Here is a 25,847-nt window from a genome sequence, read left to right as displayed (position 1 = left end):
TTATTTTCATTTTTGGGTGAACTAACCATTTAAAGCCTTCCTTGTAAGAATCTTGAAGAGCATGAAACTTTCATAGATTACTCTAATTATATTGAACAAAAACATGCTCTTTCATAAAAAGATCAAAATAAGTTATGTTTATTAAAAAAAAACGTACCTTCACACAGCCATATTTGTGTACATCATTTCCTGTTCTCTTATCACATGATAACAAAATGGCTTCCTACATGTTGGTTTTTAAACTTAAAAAAGTTTTTTAAAATATTAATAGTTTTTTTTTTTAAATGTTCATCTTATTTTTAATGAAACCTCTTTCCCTTTTATAATCTACGAACAGTTGTACCACATTTATAATTTTAGCCTCACAAAAAGTATCAAAAATTAATTTCAGTTCAGAAATTGAAAACATGTTCTCCACAGAAAGTCGATTTTTGCATGATTTGTATTTTTTTCCCACAAATAATCCATTCACCCACTGAAGAATCTGCATATAGATGTGCACGCAAATTTAGAGGCGTCCTTTTAACTCGCAGACCCCCTGCTCGCGTGTTTACCACATCATGTACACAAACACAAGTGTCTGTCAGTGATGTGGGAACGGAACCGAACCACAATAAAGTCGCTGCTGCTGCGCTATTGTGCGCTCAGTGGAACGAATCACTGGAAAGCCCCTTTGAATACTGGACATAAATGACTCTTTGAATTGTCCAAAAAAGATTTATTCAAATCCCATGATTCATTAAGATCAAGTGCTGAACGCTTTCTCAACTTCACTTTTTCCGCTCCATCGTTGCAGAGCATGATGGTCCCTCCCCTATACGAAACTCTTTGTGAAAATCTTGTTGGGACTTTTTTCCTCCCTTTCCCTTAAACGTCAAGTGTAATTCCTACCAAGGGCTTCGTCCCTGAGCTCTCCCTGTCTTGAAGGTGGAGCAGATATGAGAAGAAACGGACTATCAGCCAATCCAACAGAAAACCTCTGAGATGAAGTAACTTTTAGACGCTTCTGCTTAAATAACAAGCATCTGTTTGCGGATTGAACATCTCCATCACTCGAATGATAGCAGGTATGACGCTTTTCACCAGAGGGTTATTTATTTATTTACTCATTCATTCTTTCTCTCCCATTATATGTAAAAAGTTTATAACTTTTTGCATCATTCTAACCTGTGAAAATAAAGTGTAATTGTCATAATCATTTTGAAGCATCTCAAGTAGCCTATACTTATGGATTGTAAAGCTTCTGTAAAAGATGGGCTATAATTAAAAAAAGTTTTTTTTTTTTTTTTTTTTTTCATGAGAGTTTAGGGAGTTCATAAAGTTGAGAGAAAATGCTTTGAATACTTTTTTAAAAAGTAAATGTACTTTATATAGTATAGTATATGTATATAGTATATAGTATATGGTTGGGAAGTAGGTTGAAGACCCCTAATCTAACTAAATTTAACCAAACCAACCCTTGCAAAAAATAAATAAATAAAAATAAATAAATAAATAAATAAATAAATAAATAAATAAATAAATAAATACATCATAATCATCATATACATCATAGTAATTTTTGTAAGGGAGATGATTAGACTTCACATTATTGGTGTAAATATTCATGAATCGATTAATGATTGACTGGGGAAAAGACATGCACTTAAAGATCTGGAAATATTGAATGAATCAATCAGTTTTAAACTTAATTTGAAATGGGACCAATAGCGCCACCGTTTGGTTGATCAAGTTGGTTAAAAAGTTTACAAATGTGCAAGATTGAGATTCCTGTGCCTTGTAATGGAAAATTGGTTGATGCTGACATGGAGGGGAAAATTTCTGCTTCTTCCAACATAGCCATTTTTTTTTAAAACAGCCTACTAATCTAAGCATCTCTATTGATGTAGCCTATCTGTTACAGAGAAAAATGTCACTGGAAATGTCATGATGATATTTCAGTAGTGATAGAGGAATTTCAGATTGCAATTCCTCGTTTTATCAAAAAAACTGTTGATAGAGAGTTCAGACCACATGTCAGACCAAGTTTGCCTGAGTTTGTCTGTTTTGCCGGCTTTTTAAAGTTCGAGCTGTCTGCACATTTTACATCATAGTCTTGCTGGAATTTGTTTGGACCTCTGTAAGTGCTTCACTTCTCATGGCCCTCTCCACTAGGGACACATCTGATTTGTCATTGCCTGAATCCATAACTTTCCCTCCACACATTCTTGTGCACATATTTTCCCCTCACACTTCCACTGAGGCTGCACAGTATTGTCTGCTCTGTACAGATTGATTCTCATAGACAGCACGGTTGATGCAGATAATCCACACCGACGCCATGTCATAGTGAAGTGTGAGGTGGGAGGAGAGGGATTCCAGCTCTGCAGGGGAAAATGTACTGAATCAAGAATGGAGTAGCAACCTACTGTATTCCAACCCGCACTCCTTATCCCTAAACTGGCTACTGATTAGAAAATGTTGCTGCAGTCTGTGTTTTTCTTGGGCAGTGCTCAGCAATCTAACATATGGTGAATGTGTAAGAGTGGTGACTGTGAATTTCTTGGCTTTGTGCTTCGCTGATTTTGAGTGTGTGTGTGTTGGTAAAAAAATAATTTGTCATGCTGTACACTTATACTTCCGCCTTAGCTTTGTAATTTTGAATCTTAGTAGGCTAATTGCTTCAGTGCTAATATATTTTTCACCCCTTACTGCGGTCTCATATTGCCAAATAGTCAATGTCGTCCATGGCAAGGCTGTATGAGTCCGTGTATCCGGTGTTGTGCCGAATTTCGACCCCCTGCCAGGTTATCACCCCCCTAGTATTAGTAGGTTTAGGAGTAGGGGTGGGGGATAGGTTAGGATTAGGGGTGGGGTTAAGATTAGGCAATTAGGTAGCAACGAGGGGGTAATAATTTGGCAGGGAGTCGAAATTCAACATAACACCAGAAACCGGAATTATTTTCATGCCTCTCTTGTAATACACACTCATCTCGTATTGTGATCTTTTCAAATAAATGCTACTGGCAACTTGTGTTTTAGGGGCCATTTACACAACACTGTTTTCAACTAAAAAACAGAAAACCTTTTATGCATTTTGGTTGTTCATTCACACAACAATGGCGTTTTGGGGGGCTTAACATGCAAACTTTGAAAAACGGGATACAAAGTGCAAGTTTTTGAAAATGATACCGTTATTGTCTCCGTGTAAACTACAAAAACGTGAATTTGTGAAAATGGTGATGCGTATTACATGTTCAGTTTATAGGCGCATAGTTTTTCTTTACAAAGTGACATCGCCAACTACTGGCCTGGCATGAATAATGCAGCGTTTTTAATCGTTTTCATGGATTCGTGTGAACGGGGATCGTTTCGACAACTTTGTCGTCTGTCCATGAAAAACGCAAAAACTTTGAAAAAACTTTCTCATTGACAGAAAACCTGAAAATATCAGGATATTTGGATAAAATTGTGATTTTCAGGCCTTAAAAAATAATGGAAATATATATATATATATATATATATATATATATATATATATATATTTAAAAAATCATGGAATTCATTATTTATATTTATGCTCAGGTCATTGCAGTCTATATTATATTGTTTTGAAAATCTTTATCGCGCACCCACAAAATGACAGGAAAAGTCAGGGAAATGCTTTGTTGAAAAGCTTTGGGAATCTAGGTATGCATTTAAAACCACTGCTTTGTTCCCAGAATTTATGTGCATGATTTATTTAGTGCAAGATAATTCATGTGACTTGCATAAGTCAAGAGTGAAGCACCTTTTCATCACTGTGCAAATTGATGGTTTGGTGGAAAATATAAAATGCACTCATGTCTAAAACTTTTTCAGTAAGAGCTGTTACGAAATACATAAATGAATACAGAAGTAGGCTTCTGATCGGATAGCTTTGTGTGTAGGTGCATGTTTGTTTAGTTTATCATATTATTTTATACTCCTATTTATTGGTTACAATACCAATTGCATTGCCATCCGCAGAACCCAAGTATATACTTATTAAAGACATTAAGCAAGACAGTAAGAAACGTTTCCAAACCACTGACTCAAAAAGCTTTGACCAACAGGGTCAATATCCTTACAGTCCCCACCACAAACCTCCAGTCTCCACAGGCAGCATTATTTTCCTCTAATAGCAGATATTTTCTGTCAGCCGGTGTCATTTAAGGACCAATTGTTAAATGTGAGCATATTTGTATGCTATTTGACTCATTTGTTTAGTCTCTAAAGCTAATGCAGGAAATTTGGCATTCAATTTTGTGTCTTAAAAGCAGATTCAAAAGTTTTGTTTTGGAATCTGTAGGAATACATTATTGTTACATTAGGATTGGATCTAAATATCTCTGGAATGTGATAATGGAGAATGATATATACACATATATATATATACTGTATATACACATACTCTCAAGGGTCTTGAAATAGCACTCCAAAATCTTATTATTTGTCTCCCCCTAGAGGCCATGACTGTATAATATAATCATCTGATCCCTATCTCAGTGCTTCCAGCTGTGTTTCTCCTGCAGGCTCCACTTAATATTATTTTTGGATGTCTTCTCTGACACACATTTTAGTTCTTGGAGCCTCTACTAAAGAGCTGATAAAATAATCAGGTGTGCTAAATAATCAAGACATCCAAAAAGTGCAGAGCTGGGACCAGAATTCACGTCCACTAATTTTTAGAATGGTCTGTAAGAAATCTACTGAATGCATATTGCATTTATATTCAGGACTAAGTGCATGTGCCAGATGTATGTGAGGTTATAAAAATATTTTGCGCATCTGCAATATGCACATATTATGACAATGCCCTTTACTTTAGGCTTTAGATGACTGCAAAGTTACTCTGAATGTTAAAAAAAATTGTATCGTATTAGAAATAGAATAGAAATATTATGCGCAAATAAATATCCAGTATCGACTGATACCAATAATTTATAACAACACAATATGTTCTTATATTTTTGGCTATGAATTTTCTGTGCTTCTGTAAGATTGTGCATCTTGTGCATCTTCACAGATTTCAGGTACACTGATGTTTATCTTCTTTCCTGTTTTTCTCAGTTAGAAAAAGGTTTTTGCTTTCCTCGATATAAAGTGTTACTTAAAGGGTTAGTTCACCCAAAAATGAAATTTCTGTCATTAATTACTTACCCTCATGTCGTTCCAAACCCGTAAGACCTTTGTTCATTTTCAGAACACAAATGAAATCCGAGAGGATTTTTCTATCTCCCATAGAAAGCAACAAAAATAACAGCTTTATTCAACCATTTCCTTTCTACCCCTATCATTCTCCTATGCAGTTTACGTAGAAGACACATTGCAGAGCTTCCCTGTTCTACATCAGATCACAAACTTTGTATTCGGATGTAAACACAGAAGCGCTTCACTGCATCAACTGCATAAGAGACTGACAGGGTAGAGATGAAATTGTTGAATAAAGTCGTTAGTTTTGTTTAGGGCACAAAATGTATTCTCGTCACTTCATGACATTAAGGTTGAACCTCTGTCGTCACGTTAACTATTTTAGCAATGTCTTTACTACTTCTCTGGACCTTGAATGTGGTAATTTCATTGCTTTCTATGGGAGATAAAAAAAAAACTCTCGGATTTCATCAAAAATATCTGTTGTGTTCTGAAGACGAACAAAGTTTTGCGGGTTTGGAACGACATAAGGGTGAGTAATTAATGACAGAAATTTAATTTTTGGGTGAACTAACTCTTTAACAATATTTGAGGTGATATTGATTCTCTTATTCTCTTTCTGTCTGGTCTAGGGGTCTCTCTGCAATGGGCCCGGTACCCTTAATGCTCCTGCTTTCCATCTCAGCGCTAGCTGTGCTGGTGTCTGCAGCAGTGGACGATCCCACAGGTGACGATGACTACACCTGGCCACAGAGGAAAGTACCACTGGTACAAGAAAAGCAAACGGTGCATCTGGGCAGTTCAGAGTTTTTGGCCAAGCCGCAGAGTGAGCTCCATGGGATATGTGGCATTGAGTGCCAGCGGGGTCTTCCAGAGCCCAGTTTGGATGATCTGGAGCAGCTACTATCCTACGAGACCATGTACGACAACGGAACACGCACGCTCACCACCGTCACCGTACAGGAGCTAAATTTGAGCGACGACTGGACGGAAGGTTCTCGGTTGCACACTCGCCACAGACGAGAGGTCTACGGCACGGATACGAGGTTCACCATCGCTGACAAGCAGTACTCCATGAAGTATCCTTTCTCCACATCTGTGAAGATCTCCACAGGTTGTTCTGGAGTGCTGGTGTCCCCCAAACACGTCCTGACTGCCGCTCATTGCATCCATAACGGTACGGACTACCTAGATGGGGTACAGAAACTCAGCGTTGGTGTGCTGAAAGACCGTTCCCGCCGGAAGAAAGGCCGGAAAGGGAAAGGAAGGAAAGGGAAAGGCCAGAGGAAACATGAAGAAGAGGAGGAAGAAATCGATGAAAATGGAGAGATTGAAGAGAAGCAAGAACGTAAGGGTAAGGGCAAAGGCAAAGGAAGGAGGAACCGTAGTCGCCGCAGCACTGTCTCTGAACAGCCCTCGTTCCGATGGACACGGGTGAAACAGATTCAGGTGCCGAAGGGATGGTTTAAAGGCATCTCGGAGAACATTGTGGCCGATTATGACTACGCCATCCTGGAGCTTAAGAGGGCACAGAAGACCAAGTACATGGATCTAGGCGTCATTCCCTCCGTCAAGAAGCTGCCCGCTGGACGTATCCATTTTTCGGGATTCGACGATGACCGACCGGGCAACCTGGTGTACCGCTTCTGCTCTGTGTCTGAGGAGTCCAACGACCTGTTGTACCAGTATTGCGATGCCAAGCCTGGCTCCAGCGGCTCGGGTGTCTACATTCGCCTTAAAGAGCCTGGCAAGAAGAAGTGGAAGCGGAAAATCATTGGCGTGTTCTCGGGTCATCAGTGGGTGGATGTTAACGGGGTGCAGCAGGATTACAACGTGGCCGTAAGAATCACACCCCTGAAGTATGCACAGATCTGCCGCTGGGTCCATGGGGACTCTAGCCAGTGTCAGGGCACCTGAGAGACTCCATCAGCGGCCCGTCTGACTGCCTCTGTCCCGGCTCTCACCAACTCTTGTGCCTCCCATGTGTGCACTACACAAACTGCTGCATTCCTCAACACTAGAGACTTTAACACATCTACAATTGAACTTTTCCAAGCTATTTTGATACCTTAATTTATTTTATTAGACAACTTTTGTTATGAATCAGTTAGAACGAATGTATTTCTAGATTCAGTTGTCCTAATGAGAACTAATTCTGTCCTAAACTGTTGTTTTGAATTAGAAATTGTACTTCAATCAGTGTTGTTTGCTATGGGAGGCATTTGTTTTGTCTGGTAATCTGTCTGGATACCTTGAAGTAGAAAGCTAGATCTGACTAGTTGACACAAGAAAAAAAAAAAAAAAATTTTTTTTTTTTTTATGAGAGAAGAAGCTTTGATGTTTGTAATTTTCCTTTTTTCTTTTTGAAGAACATGTCTGAGTATCAATGTGCTGGTGTTCTTTGAAAATCTTTATTCTTGTTATCATTGTTATTGTTTTTATTAAATGTTATGATTGTGTGCCTTTGATAGCATAAACTGTAACCTGTCTTCATGGGCTTTCATTTACAATTGTTTCTGCCTTTTGTATCACAATGCAGGCAGTTAGTTGGAGGTTTAAGCTTCATTTTCAGATGCCCTTGTTGACTTTTGGTGCTAATTTAATTTTAAAATATAAAGCATCTGAGGACCTGTCAGAGTAACAGCCTACTGTAGAACTGTAAGTATGTATTTAATAAGGCTTGTATTATGAGTTTCATATGATCATGTTGTTCTTTAAAAAAAAAAAAAACAGGGTTATTTAAATTTAGATATAATTGATGATACATATCATTGTAATTATGATCAAGAGAAAAGCAATGCAGCTTGATAGGAAATATAAATCGAAAATCTTAATATAAAATTGATTTTTCAAAATCGGATTGCATCATTTTTCTTTTTTGTACAACTTTTTCTAAATCTTTGTTATTAAGGACCAAATAAACTGAGTTTTGTATTGGTCTAAGAGGAAAAAATAGTGTGTGTCCGTTTTTCCATCAAGCTTACATAATCTAACATTTAGTTTTTCCAAGTTTGCTTTTAATTTTAGATTTTTGCTTATTGATCATTGTTCATTATTTCTCTATACATAAATTCTTTTAAATAAGAAGTTTAAAAAATATATATATATATAATTGGTGGTATATATATATATATATATATATATATATATATATATATATATATATATATATATATATATATATATATATATATAATATTAACATTTTATATATTTATTATTATTAGTGCAGTCAAATAAGTGCAATTAATCAATTTGTCAGCACTAATTATTATATTAAAATACATTTTAAAATGCATATTTTTTAAACCCAGGAACATATACCTTAAATTTTGCAGCTTAAAAATGACTGAATAATGTTGGTCACTTTTTCTTTATTTATCTATGTGTCGACATAGAGCTCTCCTTTTGAAAACAGACACAGGGGGACACAGGTGGGCAATTCTTCCCATCAGTGTTTATTGCATCTCAAAGGGCTTACATGCACTATGTAGGGGTGTCAAATATGAATCAGTAAATCAAAATAAAATTTCTTTCAAGGGAACAGAGAATTGCAAAAGAGAGATCTGAAGATCTGCCTTAGTCATTTCCATGAGAGATCTAACAGAGAGTGAGTTACAGAGGCTCGGCGATTCATGGCTGTCAGTCTGACCTTTCTGTAACACTGTTTAACAGTGACCTCCTGAAAACTTTGACAAGGATCTAAGAGTCTATCACTGCTAGTGAACCTACGCCCTATTATCTATGAAATCAGTTATTTTCTTATATCTCCTCCTCACTTCATTTTTTCTGTGCTAACTACAGTACCACCACACACCAACAGAGGGAGTATGAATTAACCGTTACGTATAACAAACAAGGGTCAGGGTTCATAATGTTGTATGAGAGGGTAAGACTGAAAACCAAACATGTGAACGGGTTCTTTTACAATTATACAAAATAACACTACATGTACCAGCTTCAGTTTGGATTTCATACAAGCACAAGTAACTATGAGACTCAAACACAGCATTCCACTTACTATACAACTGTGAAATCTTGGGGGATTTTTTTTTTTTTTTTTTTGGAAACATCACCAGTTGAACAAGTTGCTGTACATATTTATTTTAAGATACTGCAAAAGGCCTTTCTCAGAGATCAGCTGAGATTTGTAGCACTGAGATTAAGTGGAATTAAAGTCCAAATTTGCTGAGGATATCCATAAAGGTTAACCTCAAGTTTCTTGGGATATCCATGTAAACAGTGAACTGACAACGCTTTGACAATTAAAACAAAAACTAAAGATTCAAAAAAATATATATATGAAAAATAATATGAGTTAAAATACAAAAGTTACATGTAATCACCAAGAGGTTATAGAGGAGCCTAGATATGTTATTAATTTATACATAACTCATATATATTTATATTTCATATATTTATATTTGTAAACAAACAAGTTAGTTGATGATGGGAGATGACAATAGCATTTCTTATAATCCGATTACCAGGTTCACATCAATAAGTTGTCCACAGATAAAAATTTGAGCAGAGGAGAGAGCTTTTCATCAACGAGGATAATATACACAGTACCTTCTGCAAATGATACACACTGCTCCAAAACTAACATACAACAGAAAGCGCTTGAACAACCTGTTTAGGACCTCTGACCCCAAAAGGGAAGTCCCAGAGGAACCAGAATTAAAGTCGAGGGGATCAACACACACACAACTCATTCATTTCGGACTTAAACACCGGAAAAATTTGACGTACATAAGAATCTTTTTTAATATTTCATTTTCATTTGTGTGTTTTTTTAAAATAATTTTATTCGGTTTCGTTCAAAACAAAGGATAACATCGAAATAAGCACATCTTCATTTTTCTGCTTGTTTTCTCTACGATTCACTTCACAGTTTGTGCTACAACATGACACAGGAATGCTTGGGTGGGGCAGAGTGGGCGGGGTTTGGGTTGGAGGGGCGGGGTCAGTGGATATCTAGCTGCAGGCTCCTCTGGCGTCTGGAGGTGTAAACAGACAGCTGACCTGTCTCACTGGAGCTCAGTCTTTGAGAAAACAAATACTGCAAATGGAGCATGGAGAAAATGTCATGTTACTAAGTGATTTGGTGCCTCATTTAAGAAGTCACTAGTAAGATAATCATACCTGGAAAGTTATAAGAAGTCCTTGATGTTGAGATCTGCAAGTGGGTCCTTGGTGGGAGGTTTTTTGGGGCTCTGAGCAGCTGGTCCTGGAGACAACTGAGAAGGTAAAGGGTGCATGAGGAAGAGTAATGGCTGCTGAAAAAATAGCTTTGTAATCACAGGAAAAAAATTGTACTGTTTTACTGTATTTAAGCAACTTCTTTCAAGAACATTTTAAAAATATCTTAGGCCTATTTACAACTGGTATTAAGATGCTTTTTGGTCAATTGGATCTCAAGTAGACGAGGCAGACACATACCCATTTACACCTGGTATTTTAATCCGTCTCTTTTGTCCATTTTCAACCACTTCTGTCCTGATTTCTTCGAGGGGAGGGTCTATGGGTGGGTAAATGTATGTTGTTGTTTTTTTCCCTCAGATCTTTTGATCTAATGGACAAAATAAGCTTTCGCACTTTATAAAAGAATGCGCCCGGAGACGTTAGTTTCTCTCTTGATAGCCGCCAGACCATGCCGAATGAGTTAAGTGTATGTTAGAAATCAGGAATGGTGAGAGAACACTGTGTTTGGTACATTTTTTGTCTTCAAACCAAACTTAGGTCTTCAGCCCACAAAGTTTAAATCGCGTCTGGCTAGTGCACTTCTCATAATGTGGTCTTTTGCGCTGTTGACCACATAAGCGTTTACACCACGAAAGCAATCCGGTCAAATGCGTTTTCAACTACCTCTGGAAGTGGTCAAAAGTGGACAAGCTCAAAACGTTATACACCCCGTTTACACCTGTATTTAGCTTCATCCACTTGTGATCCGATCGACCAAAATGCATTTTAATACCAGGTGTAAACAGGGCCGTACAGACCCCAAACATACAGTATGTGTGTATAGTGTCAATTTTGAAAATATGATGAAAATAATGAAAATATCTTTCAGTCTATGTTTTAGTCTATAGTCTATCATTCATTTTAGTCAACAAAAATAACATTTTATTCGACAAGAAAGTATAAAATTAAACCACATATTCCAAAAATGATATATAAATTTAAATATTAATAAAACTAACATAAAAACTGTTCTTTGATAATATGATTTCCAAAAATAATAGTCATGATGCACATTTTTCTTTACCTCTTCTTCATTATCATAGACAAACTAAAAAAAAACCTTTATTTACAAATATTTACAACATTTCATTGATGTGATTAAGTCACCATTAAATCAAAACTGACAATTCTTTTTTTTTATGGATTATTGCAGTATGTGCCCTTGTAATCTTTCATCAAAATAACTTCCCCTCCCTCATCTCTTCTCTGATGATGTGTTTACGGGCGCAAGGGCCGGACAACTTGTCACTCACAAGAGGTCAAACTATGACCCAATTCTCAATAGTCAAAATCAAGTGCCGCCCTACATTTTTTCTTGTGTGATAAGTCGTTTCACTCGCATATATGTCAGAATAGGGAAGACATGACTACTGCAACTTCCATTTCATGTCGATTGTAACAATGTTTGCATGTGATTTTGTGCATGTTCTTTACTGGTGCTCCGGGTGTTCCTGTTGCTGCTGGCCCTGTAAATGGTGGTCTCATCATGGGCTGACCCATCATCATGGGCTGGGGCATCATGGGACCTCCTGCTGCTGGGGGCTGAGTAAAAAATGACAAGTAAAATATCCATCCATAAGTGCACACAGTAAGTGCAAAATTTTTCAACATTTTAAAAAGTAGTTTCTCACCATGCCAAAGCCAGGCTGTGCTCCCATGGGTGGTGCCATTGCTCCAGGTGGGGCGGCAGCTCCTGGGGCTCCAGGGGCGGAGCCAGACTAAACACAATCAAAACAGTAAGACAATAATACAATAAAGAAACATTTTTATGTGTTTAAGAAAGAAGCAGCCGCTACCATCTGAGCACCAGGTGTGCCCCAGCTAGAAGGGGCGACCTGAGGGGTCCAGTTAGCTCCTCCTGTCAGCTTCTTCTCATTCCACTGGTTGTCCCTGTGCAAAACAAATAGCTGTCAGCAAGCATAATGTGTAAATCATTCATAAACATCGCTCTAGGGCCACACAAAGTGAACATGATTAAATTGTGCTCCAATGGAGAGTGAATCAATCAAGCTGCCATAACCGTCCAAATGAATTGTCAATACTGGTCAGGCTGAGCAATTCATGCTCACAAACAGACATTACGGATAAGTGACAAGATTAATAGGTGTTCCTGAAACAACATGCACCTAGAGACTTGCTGCACCAGACACTGAACTTACTTCTTTTGGCTTCCCACTCCCAAGTCTACAAGAGAGGAAGAAACCAGAATAGACTGAGCTGGCATCATGGGAAAAATGGAATAAAGTCCATTATTGTTTCATACATACTTCCGACCAGATTGGCGAGTGAAGTGTCCAAGTCTCCTCCAATAGGTTTGATTGGTTGGGCAGCTGGTACGGGTGTCATTGTCGGTGCCATTGCAGGTGCCATGGCCGGAGCCATTGTCGGCCCAACAGTGGGCACAATTCCAGGTGCCAACGGCATGCTTGTTGCAGACATAGGGGTCCCGCCTGTGCTCTGAGGTGTTATGGCTGGCATCAGAAGGTCTCCTAATCCGTCAAACACTGGCATTGACATAGAAAAGAGTGGGTTGATATAGTCAACGTGGATTGAGACCATTTTAGCCTAGAATATGATATACAACTCGTCAGCAATCCCATAATATACCAAGGCAGATGTACTGTAACAGAACAGAAGTAAAACAAACGACAGTAACATAAGATAAAATATACAATACCGTTCAAAAGTTTGGGGTCTGTAAGTTTCTTTTAATGTTTCATAAGTCTCTTATGCTCACCAATAATGGATTTATTTTATCTAAAATACAGTAAAAGCAGTAATAATGTGAAATAGTATTACACTTCAAAAGACTTTCTATTGTAATACATTTTAAAATGTATTTTATTCCTGTGATGGCAAAACTGAATTTTAAGCAGCAATTACTCCAGTCTTCAGTGTCATGTGGTCCTTCAGAAATCAAAAATGAAAATGAATATGCTGATTTCGTCTTATTATTATCATTGTTGAAAACAGTTGTGCTGCTTAATATTTTTTGTGGAAACCGTAATACATTTTTTCAGGATTCTTTGATGAATAGAACGTTTAGCATTTATTTTGAAACAGAAATATTTTTAATATTTTTAAGGTCTGTACTGTCAGTTTTGATTAACTTAATGCTGAATATAAGTATTTATTTCTTAAAAATCTTTCAAACCCCAAAATTTTGAAAGGTAATGCATATATATTTAAAAACAAAAAAACTGAGATCCACACATTTATCATAACATTCATGAGGTATTCAAATTGCATCCAGGGGTGTTTACTACATGCATTGGGAAGCCAAAAACTGGCAACACACATCAGTACATCTTTATACACAGGATTTTCATTGCATTACAGCATGGTTGGATGCATCATGTCAGGCACCAATGAAAATATCCTCACTGCAGAACTAACTAACGGATGAGGAGATGGGCAGAGATCCAACACCTCTCAGTCAATGACCCAAAACTTTAACCCTAAAGGAAAGGTTTTGGGTCTTCAAATATTTTAAAGGTGCACCAAATATTTTTTTAAGCTTAAAATGACATCCATACTTTTTACAAATACTTAAAAATGTACACCCTAGAAAAGCGTGTAGATTTCACAAGACATTTCAGTTTACTCATTATATGCTGAAATAATTTCAGGAGCTCACTATAGTTTTCACATTATATTTTATGTTAATCTTTTATATGTTTGACAATCAAAAAAAGCTAGAAAATGTGGTTAAAGTTTGGTCTGTTACAGACTTTATTGTCATTTTGCATATGTGTTATTTACATCAACAAAAATTACATAATAGTTGAACGGACTAAAATGAATGAATATGTCATGATGAAACAAACAAAAATGTCAAGGACATTTCTATTAAAAAAAAATTGTGTTGAATGAATAGAACAACAAGTGTGTAAAAAATAACACTGACTGTCACTGACTGAAAAGTGTGTTTTGTGTAAAATGACAGTATTATCTGAAAGCTTTTGCTTTTTCTTAAGTTTCAGTCTCATAGGCATCAGTATGAAGTCCAAAAACACTAAGTACCTAGTGCACCTTTTATGAAAAAATAATTCCAGTACAGTACCAACAACAATAAGGCAGGCAATTCACTTTAATGCAGTAATGCTCAAGATCTGTAATGTGGGCGAGCAGGGAAAAACTGCACAAAGAGTTCAAAGGGTAAAGGGTGTGCAGTTGAAGAACAAACTGCGCTAGAACATTCAAACCTCCCAAACCCATTTGGCGTGATCGGGTACAGCGATACATGCCGCAAAGCCCTGAGTTCTCTCGCAAACTCACCAATCGCACAGCAGGAGCAAGCAATGAGCCAGATCAGTGTGCAAGGAGAGAGTTATCAGAAACAAAGTGCAGAGAGAGAGAGACATGACAGAAGAATGGGAAAGATGAATTATAGTAAGAGAGCAAGAATAGACAGAACACAAAAGGAAACGAAAAAGGAGAAAAGGCACAAGGAGAATGCATTTTATAAGCACTGCCACATCCTCTCTGTATTATTTAAGAAGGTCAGCAGATAGAGAAGTGCTCATGCAAGACGAAAGTGTGCTGAGAAGCAAGCAAGCTTGAAAATTGCCACGCTGTGTTCAAGAGAAAATAAAAACAGTTTTTGCAAAAAGATAATTATCTATGTTTAATGTGAGAGTATAATAATCTGTTCAAAACACCTGGGGAACATTTCTCACCTGACGCATCAAAGCCACCAGAGGGCGCTGCAGGGGCACTGTCAGCAGCTGCTGGTGTGGCGGACACAGGCGAAGTGCCAAAGGCATCAAAACCCGACTCCAGCAGGTCAGTTGGGGCTGAGGTTGGCACTGCTGCTGGGGTTGGTGTAACCGTGGGGGTGACCGGTGAAATCAACCCTGCAGACATCAAACAGGTGAAATGCCAAATCCACAACACACATTTTTAGAATTATTAAAAAGGGTCTTAATTATTAATTATGGTTGAGCGTAAAAGTAATATCAACACATGGTGTTTCTCAACTAAATATGCTAGTCTTAGTATTCTAGCTAAGACTATCATCAGATTAAATTTATCTTTATAATTTAATATACAGTGTGGTCCAAAAGACTAAGACAAGCAGCATTATTTTAGTATTATTTGTAATATATATATATATATATATATATATATATATATATATATATATATATATATATATATATATATATATATTTAGTATATATACAGTACAGTCCAAAAGTATGGAACCACTAAGATTTTTAATATTTTTAAAATAAGTTTCATCTGCTCACCAAGGCTACATTTATTTAATTAAAAATACAGTAAAAAACAGTAATATTGTGAAATATTATTACAATTTAAAATAACTGTGTACTATTTAAATATATTTGACAAAGTAATTTATTCCTGTGATGCAAAGCTGAATTTTCAGCATCGTTACTCCAGTCTTCAGTGTCACATGATCCTTCAGAAATCATTCTAATATGCTGATCTGCTCCTCAATACACATTTATGATTATTTTCAATGTTGAAAACAGTTGTGTACTTTTTTTTTTCAGGATTCCTTGATGAATAGAAAGTTCAAAAGAACAGCATTTATCTGAAATACAAAGCTTCTGTAGCATTATACACTACCGTTCAAAAGTTTGGGGTCAGTAAGAATTTTTATTTTTATTTTTTTTAAAAGAAATTAAAGAAATGAATACTTTTATTCAGCAAGGATGCATTAAATCAATCAAAAGTAAAGCAGTAAAGACATTTATAATGTTACAAAAGATTAGATTTCAGATACACACTGTTCTTTTGAACTTTCTATTCATCAAAGAATCCTGAAAAAAAAATATTGTACACAGATATTTTGTACAATTGTACACATTAAATGTTTCTTGAGCAGCAGATCAGCATATTAGAATGATTTCTGAAGGATCATGTGACACTGAAGACTGGAGTAATGATGCTGAAAATTCAGCTTTGCATCACAGGAATAAATTACTTTGTGAAATATATTCAAATAGAAAACAGTTATTTTAAATTGTAATAATATTTCACAATATTACTGTTTTTACTGTATTTTTAATTAAATAAATGTAGCCTTGGTGAGCAGACGAAACTTCTTTTAAAAACATTAAAAATCTTAGTGGTTCCAAACTTTTGGACTGTACTGTATAGTATATTTAGCTTTAGAAATTTTGTTATGTGTGTGCTTTTGGCATTTGGCAACAAATACACATTTAACAACAAAAACAATGATAAGAACTATTATTTTTATGATTGCAATTAATATTATTAATTACTATAATTTATTTATTTGTTTGTTTGTTTATTATTGATTTATTAGGCATAAACTGCATAACATAAATAGAACAGCACTTCAGCAGTGCTAAATCTATCTTCTCTATTACATCATCAACTAAAAATGAGTTTTGCTAATCAAGATTTGTGACCATACCTCCAAGCAGGTCACCGGATGGTGCTCCGGGAGCAGCGGACTGGGATTCTCCAGTAGTGTCGCCAAATGTGTCTGTTCCAGAGACAGATGTCCCACAGTGCAGCATGAAGGAGGAGAAGCATTAGTCAGCCTTAAAGCTGCATACACTGAGAGAGGGGCAGATGGAGAGAATGAGCCGAGATCATACAACAGGCCCACGCAAACACATAAACACACCGTAACAAACACTGACACACAGATGTACGTTCTGTGTATCTTCCCACACTTACAATGTATACACATGACGGCACAGCATGCAAATACACTAAACTCACACACCAAACAAACGTCTCTCTTCTCAAGGTTATCATCTGCTCACTTAACAGACACTGACAAAGCAAACAGCAGAAACTACCCACTACTATGACTGAAAAACTGGGTTATGAAACAGCTGGTGTATACTTACCAGTTCATAAATTTAAATGTCTATGCTATGAAAATGAACTTGAACAAGCTCGACACCAACGTTGTGTAGTCAGATGCAAAAACATGATCATAATTCACTGGGTTACACTGAAGTGGAAGCCTTTGAATATGAACATCTCAATATTTAAGCACTTCCTTTGGTCTTCTAGATGGGTGTTTTTATGAGAGAGTTTAGGGGACACACCAAGCAGGTCCAGCACAGGTACAGGCTCGGCTTTAGGAGGGGAGACAGGAGCAGCAGGTGTAGGAGCCACTGGAGCAACAGCTGGAGCAACAAATGAGTCTATATGAGAAAGAGAGAGAGAATATGGGGTGACTTTGTTGCTAACTTTGTTGCTAATACTAGCAGTTTACTGTGTAACTGTGAAAGTAGAAGTGCACTGAAGAACATTAACTAAATGCAATGCTAAATTAAAGGGATAAATCACCCAAAAATGAAGATTCTGTCATTATTTACTCACCATCGTGTCATGTTAAACCTGCATGGCTTTCATTCTTTCGTGGAACACATAAGGACAATTTCTTAAGTCTGTGCTGGTCGGGTATTTTTTTTACTAACAATGAATGGTGACTGAAGCTTTCAACTTTCAAAAAAATAATGTAAAAACATCATAAAATAAAAAAAGACTCATGCACTGTATTTCAAATCTATTTAAATTTGATAGCTTTTTATGTGAAACAGACTTAAATTTAAGTCATTAATCACTGTTAATCTTCCTCTTTACAACTGTGATTAAATAATTTACTTGATTCAAATCACTGAAAAGATCTGAATAAGAAAAAAAAAGAATGATTCATTCACTAAGAGGACAAAGGTTCAGAAAATTAATGCTTAAAGGGATAGCTCACCCAAAAACGAAAATTGATGTTGATGGAGCCCATTGACTTCCACAGTATTTTTTTCATACTATGGAAGTCAATGGGGTCCATCAACTGTTTGGTTACCCACAGGGCTTGACATTAACTTTTTTGCTCACCAGCCAATGTGGCTAGCCACTCAGCATTTTCACTGGCTACAATTTTGCTGTTGGGAAATTACATTTTTTATGATTAAAGTTGACTTTGGCATGCTTAAATTACTGTATTTTGAGTCATTTTACTTGATTTTACATATATCAGGTATGTATAGTTATTTTTGTTTGGCTATATAAAAAGAACAAAGAATTTTCAAATAGTAATTTATAAAAATAAATAAATAAATAATATATATATATATGTATATATATATATATATTTATTTGGGGGCTGCTGAATGTATGGACGTCATATACTGACACATATCCAGTTTTTACCCACTTAGCTGTAAGCCATAGCCGACTGTATTCACGCGAGATACTCCACACGATGCATTTTGACATCTGTGTGTGCGTGTATTCAGGCGCAAGGAGAACTGATCACGCGCGACAGAGAGAGCACGCACGCGAGCGCTTCTGTTGTGTCATTCAGCGCGATTCCGCCTATCCCGCCTTCACTAACCGCAAGTTAATCGATAAAGAATTGTGACTGAATTGTAATTTTGTGATACGACGAGCTTGGCTATTATTCATTTGGCTGTAGGCTGAAATTATATTCAACCCGCCAAAGTGGCTAGTGGGAGTGGCTGTCTTACCCGCCACAGCTGAAATCTACCCGCATTTGGCGGGTTGGCGGGTGTTAATGTCAAGCCCTGGTTACTCATATTCTTCAAAGTACCTTTTTTGTGTTCAGTAGAAGAAATAATTCATACAGGTTTGGAACAACTTGAGGCTAAAAAAATGACATTTTTGGGCAAACTATCCCTTTAAATGCTTTACAAATCATGGAAAATAGTCTTCAGATTATTTATTTTCTTGTTATACAGAAGAAGGAAAGTAATATGGTTTAAAAAATGAAGGTAAATGTGAGAATATTAAAATTTAAAAAAATACAATAATACTTAATGATACATATCTAGTTATATATTCATAAATGTATTATTTTAGATGTAAAACTATTATTATTAGATTTATTATTATTTATTTATAACATAAACTCATAACTTATTATTTATTCGATGTTCATTACAGTAGTAGTTTGTAGAAAAATATTAAATGTTATTATTAGTAGTATTAATAATAATAATGTGATTAATTATGAATTAATATGATTTATTTATTCATTATAAATAATAATATAATAATAATTCATGGTAAAATACAAAACATTTTACATTTAGAGAGAAAAGCCTCAGACACTCACCAGACAAGAGATCAGCAGTCACACTGGCCTCAGGCAAAGGTGAGGGCCCGCGTGAGACAGCAGGAAGATCTTCCAGACCAAGCCAAAAGCAGGAAAAAGAAGTGGAGGATGAAATATAAGAGAAGAGAAATCAATAAGGAGCAGAAACATGTAAAAGACACAGAGTCGTGCTTTTGAGCGTGCAAACATGCACAAGTCCACGTTCCACTATGAGGACAAACCAAGACGGAGTGGGCCAAAAAACAGATGAGAAAGAAGAAAGGTGAGACTAGAAGAGACGAGACGAGATTTTCAAGAGAAGTACGGGAATCAACTCCTGTACCTGCACCAAATAGGTCTACGCTAGGAGTGGTTGCTTTGGGCTCTGTGGAGGAGCTTTGCTCAGGCATAGAATCAAACATATCTATAAACAAGGACACACATTTGCATTATGCGTATAGTCAGTGCATAACATGACAGCTTCAAGTGAGAGAGAGAGAGAGAGAGAGAGAGAGAGAGAGAGAAAACACCATTTAGATGAGAAAACATTTTGCTTTGCTTGCTTTTTTTCCATAATCACTCTGAACAAGTAGCACAAAAGACTGTTTAATCAAGTCTGCAAATCTCAATGCAAAGCATTCAGATTATGGTCAAAAAGCCAGAAAATGATTGCAGGACAAATCTGTTCACTGCAAATCCTGGATTTTGACAGATTGCAGTGCAATTTTAGTGGCCAAATGTGAATCATTGACATTGACCATCCCTCTTGATTTACAATTTTTATATATATATATTAGTGATATTAGTATATATTAGTTCAGTAAGATTCTTTTATGTTTTTGAAAGAAGTCTCTTATGCTCACCAGGACTGCATTTATTTGATCAAAAATACAGTAAAAACAGTAATATTATGAAGTATTATTGTACATTTAAAAGAACTGCTTTATATTTTAATTATTTTAAAAAGTAATTTATTCATGTTATGGCAAAAGCTGAATTTTCAGCATCAATACTCCAGTCTTCAGTCTCATGTGATCCTTCAGAAATAATTTTTATATGCTGGTTTAGTGCTCCATAAACATTTTTTTTTAATTATTATTTATTATCAACGTTGAAAAAAAGTTGTGCTGCATAATATTTGTATAGAAACCATGATAGATTTTTTTAATATTCTTTGATTAATAAATGTCTTTACTTTGACTTTTGATCACTTAAATGCATCCTTGTTTTTTTTTTTGTTTTTTGTTTTTTATGAAAGCATATGTTTATATTTATATTTACAATTATTGTTTATTCCTCAGAACTGAAAAGGTGGTTAAGGTCATGATTCACAAACCAGAATGACCAGAAAATTAAAAAAAATCTATATGAGAGAAATAAAACAAAGAGAATCTTAATAATGTTGGGGAACTAGCTTAGCAAGTTAATATTGTCATAATGCAGATTAAAGCAAGACAGAGGCAGAATTACAGCAGAAATATTACCACTAAAGAGGTCTAGTGTTGGCGGGGCCACAGGTTCAGTTGTAGCAGATGCGGTGGTGGTGGGAGGAGAGGGGACAGCAGGGGCCGCTGTTGGTGAGATGCTCGGCTCGGCGCTGGTAGGGGATGCTGCGGCAGCGACACTCTCTACTGGCTTCATGGCAAAGAGGTCCAGCTCTGGGGCAATGCTTGAGCTCCCCTCAGATGTGGCCCAGGGGTCTTTATTAAGGAGGGGTGGGGGGTGAAAATGGAATGGGGAAGGTTTGTTACATAACAAACACTGCAAATGAAAAAGAAACAAACTGAAAGCTCATAACTTCAGCAGCATTGAAGTCACGGAGAGAGAGATATGAAATGGATTTTACCTTAAAAAGCACACTTTAAGACACCATTAACCTTAGTACTGCAATCAAATTAAAAAGCAGTCAAAAACACAATAAATAATGATACGTTTTAATCTGTTTCATATAATTATACGTCTATAGATATATCATTAGTCATAATACATGCCATATTTGAGGTGGTCAAAAGTACGGAAATACAGTCTGGATGTCAAAGGTTGCAGGTTTTTAAGGTTAGTTCACCCCAAAATTAAAATTCTGTTATTAATTACTCACCCTCATGTCGTTCCAAACCCGTAAGACCTTTGTTCATCTTTGGAACACAACTTAAAATATTTTTGATGAAACCCGAGAGCTTTATGACCTCCGATAGACTGCAACGTTATTACCACTTTCAAGGCCCAGAAAGGTAGTAAAGACATCATTTAAATAGTCCATGTGACTACAGTGGTTCAACCTTAATGTTATGAAGCAACAAGAATACTTTTTGTGCTCAAAAAACAAACAAAAATAATGACTTTATTCAACAATTTCTTCTCTTCCATGTCAGTATCCTGTGCTGTTCACGTTGTAAACACATAACAGCATAGGAGACTGACACAAGAGAAGAAATTTTTGTTATTTTTTGAGCACAAAATGTATTCTCATCACTTCATAACATTAAGGTTGAACAACTATAGTCACATGGACTATTTTAAAGGTGCATGTTAGCATGTTGCTAATGTACTGTTAAATGTGGTTAAAGTTACCATCGTTTATTACTGTATTCACGGAGACAAGTATAATGCAGTCTGTATAATGCATAATGCCTCAAACTCATTCAGAATCAAATGTAAACATCCAAATAAATACCATACTTAAGCGATTAGACATGCTGCATGATGAACACTTTGTAAAGATCCATTTTGAGGGTAATATTAGCTCTATGAACTTTGTTTATGCTGTTTAAGGCAGTTGCGAGGTCGGGGGCGGGGAGCACGAGAATTTAAAGGGGCGCTGAATCGGCGCATAGTTAATGATGCCCCAAAATAGGCAAAAATCTATGGGGTATTTTGAGCTGAAACTTCACAGACACATTCAGGGAACACCTTAGACTTATATTATATCTTTTGAAAACGTGTTATACGGCACCTTTAAAAATGTCTTTACTAACTTTCTGGGCCTTGAAACTGGTAATAACGTTGCAGTCTATCGGAGGTCATAAAGCTCTCGGGTTTCATCAAAAATATTTTAATTTGTGTTCCAAAGATGAACAAAGGTCTTACGCGTTTGGAACGACATGAAGGTGAGTAATTAATGACAGAATTTTAATTTTTGGGTGAACTAACCTTAAAAACCTGCAACCTTTGACATCAGACTATACTTCCATGTTTTTGACCACCTCAAATATGGCATGTATTATGACTAATGATATATTGAAAGCTCACGGATTTCATCAAAAATATCTTCATTTGTGTTCCGAAGATGAACAAAGGTCTTACAGGTTTGGAACAACATTAAGGGGTGAGCAATTTATAACTGAAATTTCATTTTTGGGTGAACTAACCCTTTTAAGTTAGGTAACACTTCATTTCAATAGACCACTTTTGACATTCTATTAACTATAAGTAACTCTGCAACTACATGACAACTGGCAGTCATTAGAGTATTAGTAGACTCTCTGCTTAATATCTACTAATACTTTATTTTGATGGTCCCCAACAGACATTCTACAAAAGTAACTTGCATGTACATGTCCACTTATTCTACTAACCCTACCCTAACAGTCTATTAATACTCTAATGAAAATCAGTTGACATGTAGTTGCAAAGTAGTAGAATGCATAAAGTGGACCATCAAAATAAAGTGTACCCATAAGTTACAATAAAATCAAATATAAATAAGGTCAATTTAGAGTAATTCTGTTCATGTTCTATGATACCATAGCTGCATTATGTAAATACAACCACTAAGCTTTTGCTCTTTAAACTTAATGAAAATAAATGTTTAGGTTGTTAGAATGAATCACTGATACTGAAAATATAAGCTGGAAGGGAAATAATAATAAGTTGAATTATTACTAAAGTTAACAGCAGAAAGTAATTGCAAAAATCATTTTCTTAAGAATTTTGTTTTGTTTTCAAAACATCTAAACATCCTTAACACAAAATTAATGTTATTTTTTTTCACATATTATTAATACTTGTCCTCAGAGAATATATCTTATAAAATATATTTTTTAAATCTAATACAATTTATTGAGGTTTATTCTTAAAACCAGAAGAAAAAAAATACTATAACCTACACTTTTGCTTTTAATGTTTTAAGGATGTGTACATATTTTTACTGTAAAACAAGACCACTCTAATGATTAAAAATGATTTTTTTTTTTTTGCAATGTAAGAAGAGAAATTATCAACTGTGCCTGCAGAGAATGATATATGTGCTTAGGCAGGTAATGGACAAAGTGATTTTGCTGTATCGTGTGGACAAAAGCAGGGACTGAAACAATGCAAACAAAAATTGCATTGCATGCACTCTCTCATACACACAGACTGCTGACCATAGCGGTTGTTGAACTTAATGTTTCCATTCAAGCATGCACCCATATTACACACAAACCATTTAAATCAGTCCATACACACACACACACACAAATAAAGAGCAGGGTGCTAAAGGATCTTGTGTAAGGATGAGCACCCACCAGATCCGGCACATGCATCGGTAGCAGCTGCTGGGGCCACACCCTCGCTTGGACCATCACCTGGGGAGGGCGCAAAAGCGTCTGGGCCGAACCAGACCAACAAAACCCAACAGAGAAAAAGAAACGGGGATGAAGGGGAGATAGAGAGAGAGAGACTTGAAGTGAACAGAAACACTCTATACGACCCAAATGGCAGTAAAATACAGTAGACCAGTCTGGGCTGTATACAGTTTAATTCAGTGTGTCCACACACACACTGAGGGAAATGAGTCAGCCTGCGTGTAACAACCTGTCAATGCCATCAGGACCAACAAGTGAGTAAAAAGTGTTTGGTTTGACAGCATTGCTTCTGTTAACTAAAGCAAAGGCAGTGATGAGCATTTGATCCTTCAAACCCCATCACGACTGATATTGTGATAGCCAGGTAAGAATGAATTTAACTGGGTGGGGAAAAGGCTTGTTTTTTTTAACCAACTGTTGATTTCATTAGAGGAATATCAAATCAACAGTCTGCACAGCTTTGTACGAAACAAGGTGTAAGATACTGTTAGGGTTGCCAACATCCATATAATACAGAATTATCCTGAATTTGAAGGAATTGCATTAATTCTGCACATGATTTTTGGGTTACACTTTATTTTAATGTGTCCTTGTTACAGTGTAATTATACATAGAAAGTACTGAGTTACATTAATTAACAACATGTGCAACATGTTAGGGTTAGGAATAGGGTTTGGTTTAGGATACTGCATGTAATTATGCATAACTGTAGTTATTACTATTATAATTACATGTATACCAAGGACACTAAAATAATGTTTTAACGACTTTTGTATGAACAAATGGTTAAAAATCCAGATTAGAATGGAGAAAAAAAAGATTTCCTCAAGTAATCTGTGTCTGTAATGTTATATGAAACTTTAATAGAAATTAAAGGTAGGGTAGGCAATTTTGGAGAAGCTAGCAATAGCAAGCTAGCTTTGAAAGCATAAGATCCCACCCTCCCTTCAGGGTGCTCTCCAAAGCCACGACTCATTCAAAACACATGAACGCAACGCACACAGCACCGTCTGCAAAGCGTCATGAGAGGCGGCATTAAATTACCTCAAGTCTCAAAGCATATAACATTTCCATAATAATGAATGTAAATAACTTATAGAGCTCTTATTTGTACCACCTGACTGCTGCAGATTCAATTTGCCATTAATAGTGTTGGCACAGAACAGCTCGGGGTAGAATGTTGCGGTTTGCCATCTCGTAATTACAGTTACAAAATGGCGTGAACACAGCATAAGCTCGTTGTTTTGGTTCATGAGGAACTGTAAAAGGCGGCTGCTGTTTGTTTATGAAGCTCTGTGACTGTCTGTCTACAACTCTGCGTAGTCTTACGGAACGCGCTAATGACGTGTGATGACGTGTGACATCGTATCATTGCATTCGGACCAAAAGCAATGATTGGACGAACATTTTTTTGTCCTGAGACATCCACAGAAGAAATAGAAGAAAAAAGAGAAGAAAACTTCTATTATTGAGTGCTATCTGGAAGTGAAGAGAGCTTCAACCAGTATAAAAAATAAAATAAAAAATGCCTACCCTACCTTTAACAGCAGCATTATTATAGTTAACTTAAACTAAGACTATATATAACTTGAAATAAAATAAATGTAAAACAAAAAATATATATGTGAAAAACTTTTTCACATATATATTTTTTGTTTTACATTTATTTTATTTCAATTAACAAAAATGTTTTTTATTTAATTTTCTCTAGTTGCCAAAGCAACATCTCTCGGTTTCATTTAGTTCAACTTGATGTACTAAAATTAGGGATGCACCGATACCATTTTTTAAGGACCGAGTACGAGTACCGATACTTT

At 36.1% G+C, this 25,847-nt stretch overlaps 2 protein-coding genes across 2 annotated transcripts in view; one reads left to right on the top strand and one right to left on the bottom strand.

Moving 5' to 3' along the window:
- The first annotated feature begins 851 nt into the window (after positions 1 to 851).
- prss35 (serine protease 35) lies at positions 852 to 8,059 on the top strand. The gene is made up of 2 exons (XM_067394296.1): positions 852 to 1,067; positions 5,784 to 8,059. The coding sequence occupies exon 2, from the start codon at positions 5,797 to 5,799 to the stop codon at positions 7,066 to 7,068; it is 1,272 nt and encodes a 423-aa protein (XP_067250397.1). The 5' UTR covers positions 852 to 1,067; positions 5,784 to 5,796; the 3' UTR covers positions 7,069 to 8,059.
- A 544-nt stretch (positions 8,060 to 8,603) lies between these two features.
- The window catches only part of snap91a (synaptosome associated protein 91a), a 66,403-nt gene continuing 49,159 nt past the window's right edge, over positions 8,604 to 25,847 (bottom strand). Inside the window, exons 16-29 of the mRNA XM_067406031.1 lie at positions 23,971 to 24,051; positions 20,950 to 21,165; positions 19,809 to 19,889; positions 19,487 to 19,555; positions 17,454 to 17,552; positions 16,805 to 16,876; positions 15,075 to 15,251; positions 12,663 to 12,899; positions 12,555 to 12,579; positions 12,192 to 12,285; positions 12,027 to 12,113; positions 11,830 to 11,937; positions 10,297 to 10,391; positions 8,604 to 10,213 (exon numbers count right to left, since the gene is read on the bottom strand). Of these exons, the coding sequence (XP_067262132.1) occupies positions 10,305 to 10,391; positions 11,830 to 11,937; positions 12,027 to 12,113; positions 12,192 to 12,285; positions 12,555 to 12,579; positions 12,663 to 12,899; positions 15,075 to 15,251; positions 16,805 to 16,876; positions 17,454 to 17,552; positions 19,487 to 19,555; positions 19,809 to 19,889; positions 20,950 to 21,165; positions 23,971 to 24,051 (1,433 nt within the window). The 3' untranslated portion in view covers positions 8,604 to 10,213; positions 10,297 to 10,304. The remainder of the gene's footprint in view (positions 10,214 to 10,296; positions 10,392 to 11,829; positions 11,938 to 12,026; positions 12,114 to 12,191; positions 12,286 to 12,554; positions 12,580 to 12,662; positions 12,900 to 15,074; positions 15,252 to 16,804; positions 16,877 to 17,453; positions 17,553 to 19,486; positions 19,556 to 19,808; positions 19,890 to 20,949; positions 21,166 to 23,970; positions 24,052 to 25,847) is intronic.

The sequence above is a fragment of the Chanodichthys erythropterus genome, chromosome 2 (genome assembly GCF_024489055.1).
Source record: "Chanodichthys erythropterus isolate Z2021 chromosome 2, ASM2448905v1, whole genome shotgun sequence".
Taxonomy (NCBI): domain Eukaryota; kingdom Metazoa; phylum Chordata; class Actinopteri; order Cypriniformes; family Xenocyprididae; genus Chanodichthys; species Chanodichthys erythropterus.
This window is presented reverse-complemented; position numbering and strand designations above follow the sequence as displayed.

Coding starts and splice junctions, on each gene's coding strand:
- prss35 (XM_067394296.1), top strand. CDS start 5,797: ATGGGCCCGGTACCCTTAATGCTCCTGCTTTCCATCTCAGCGCTAGCT.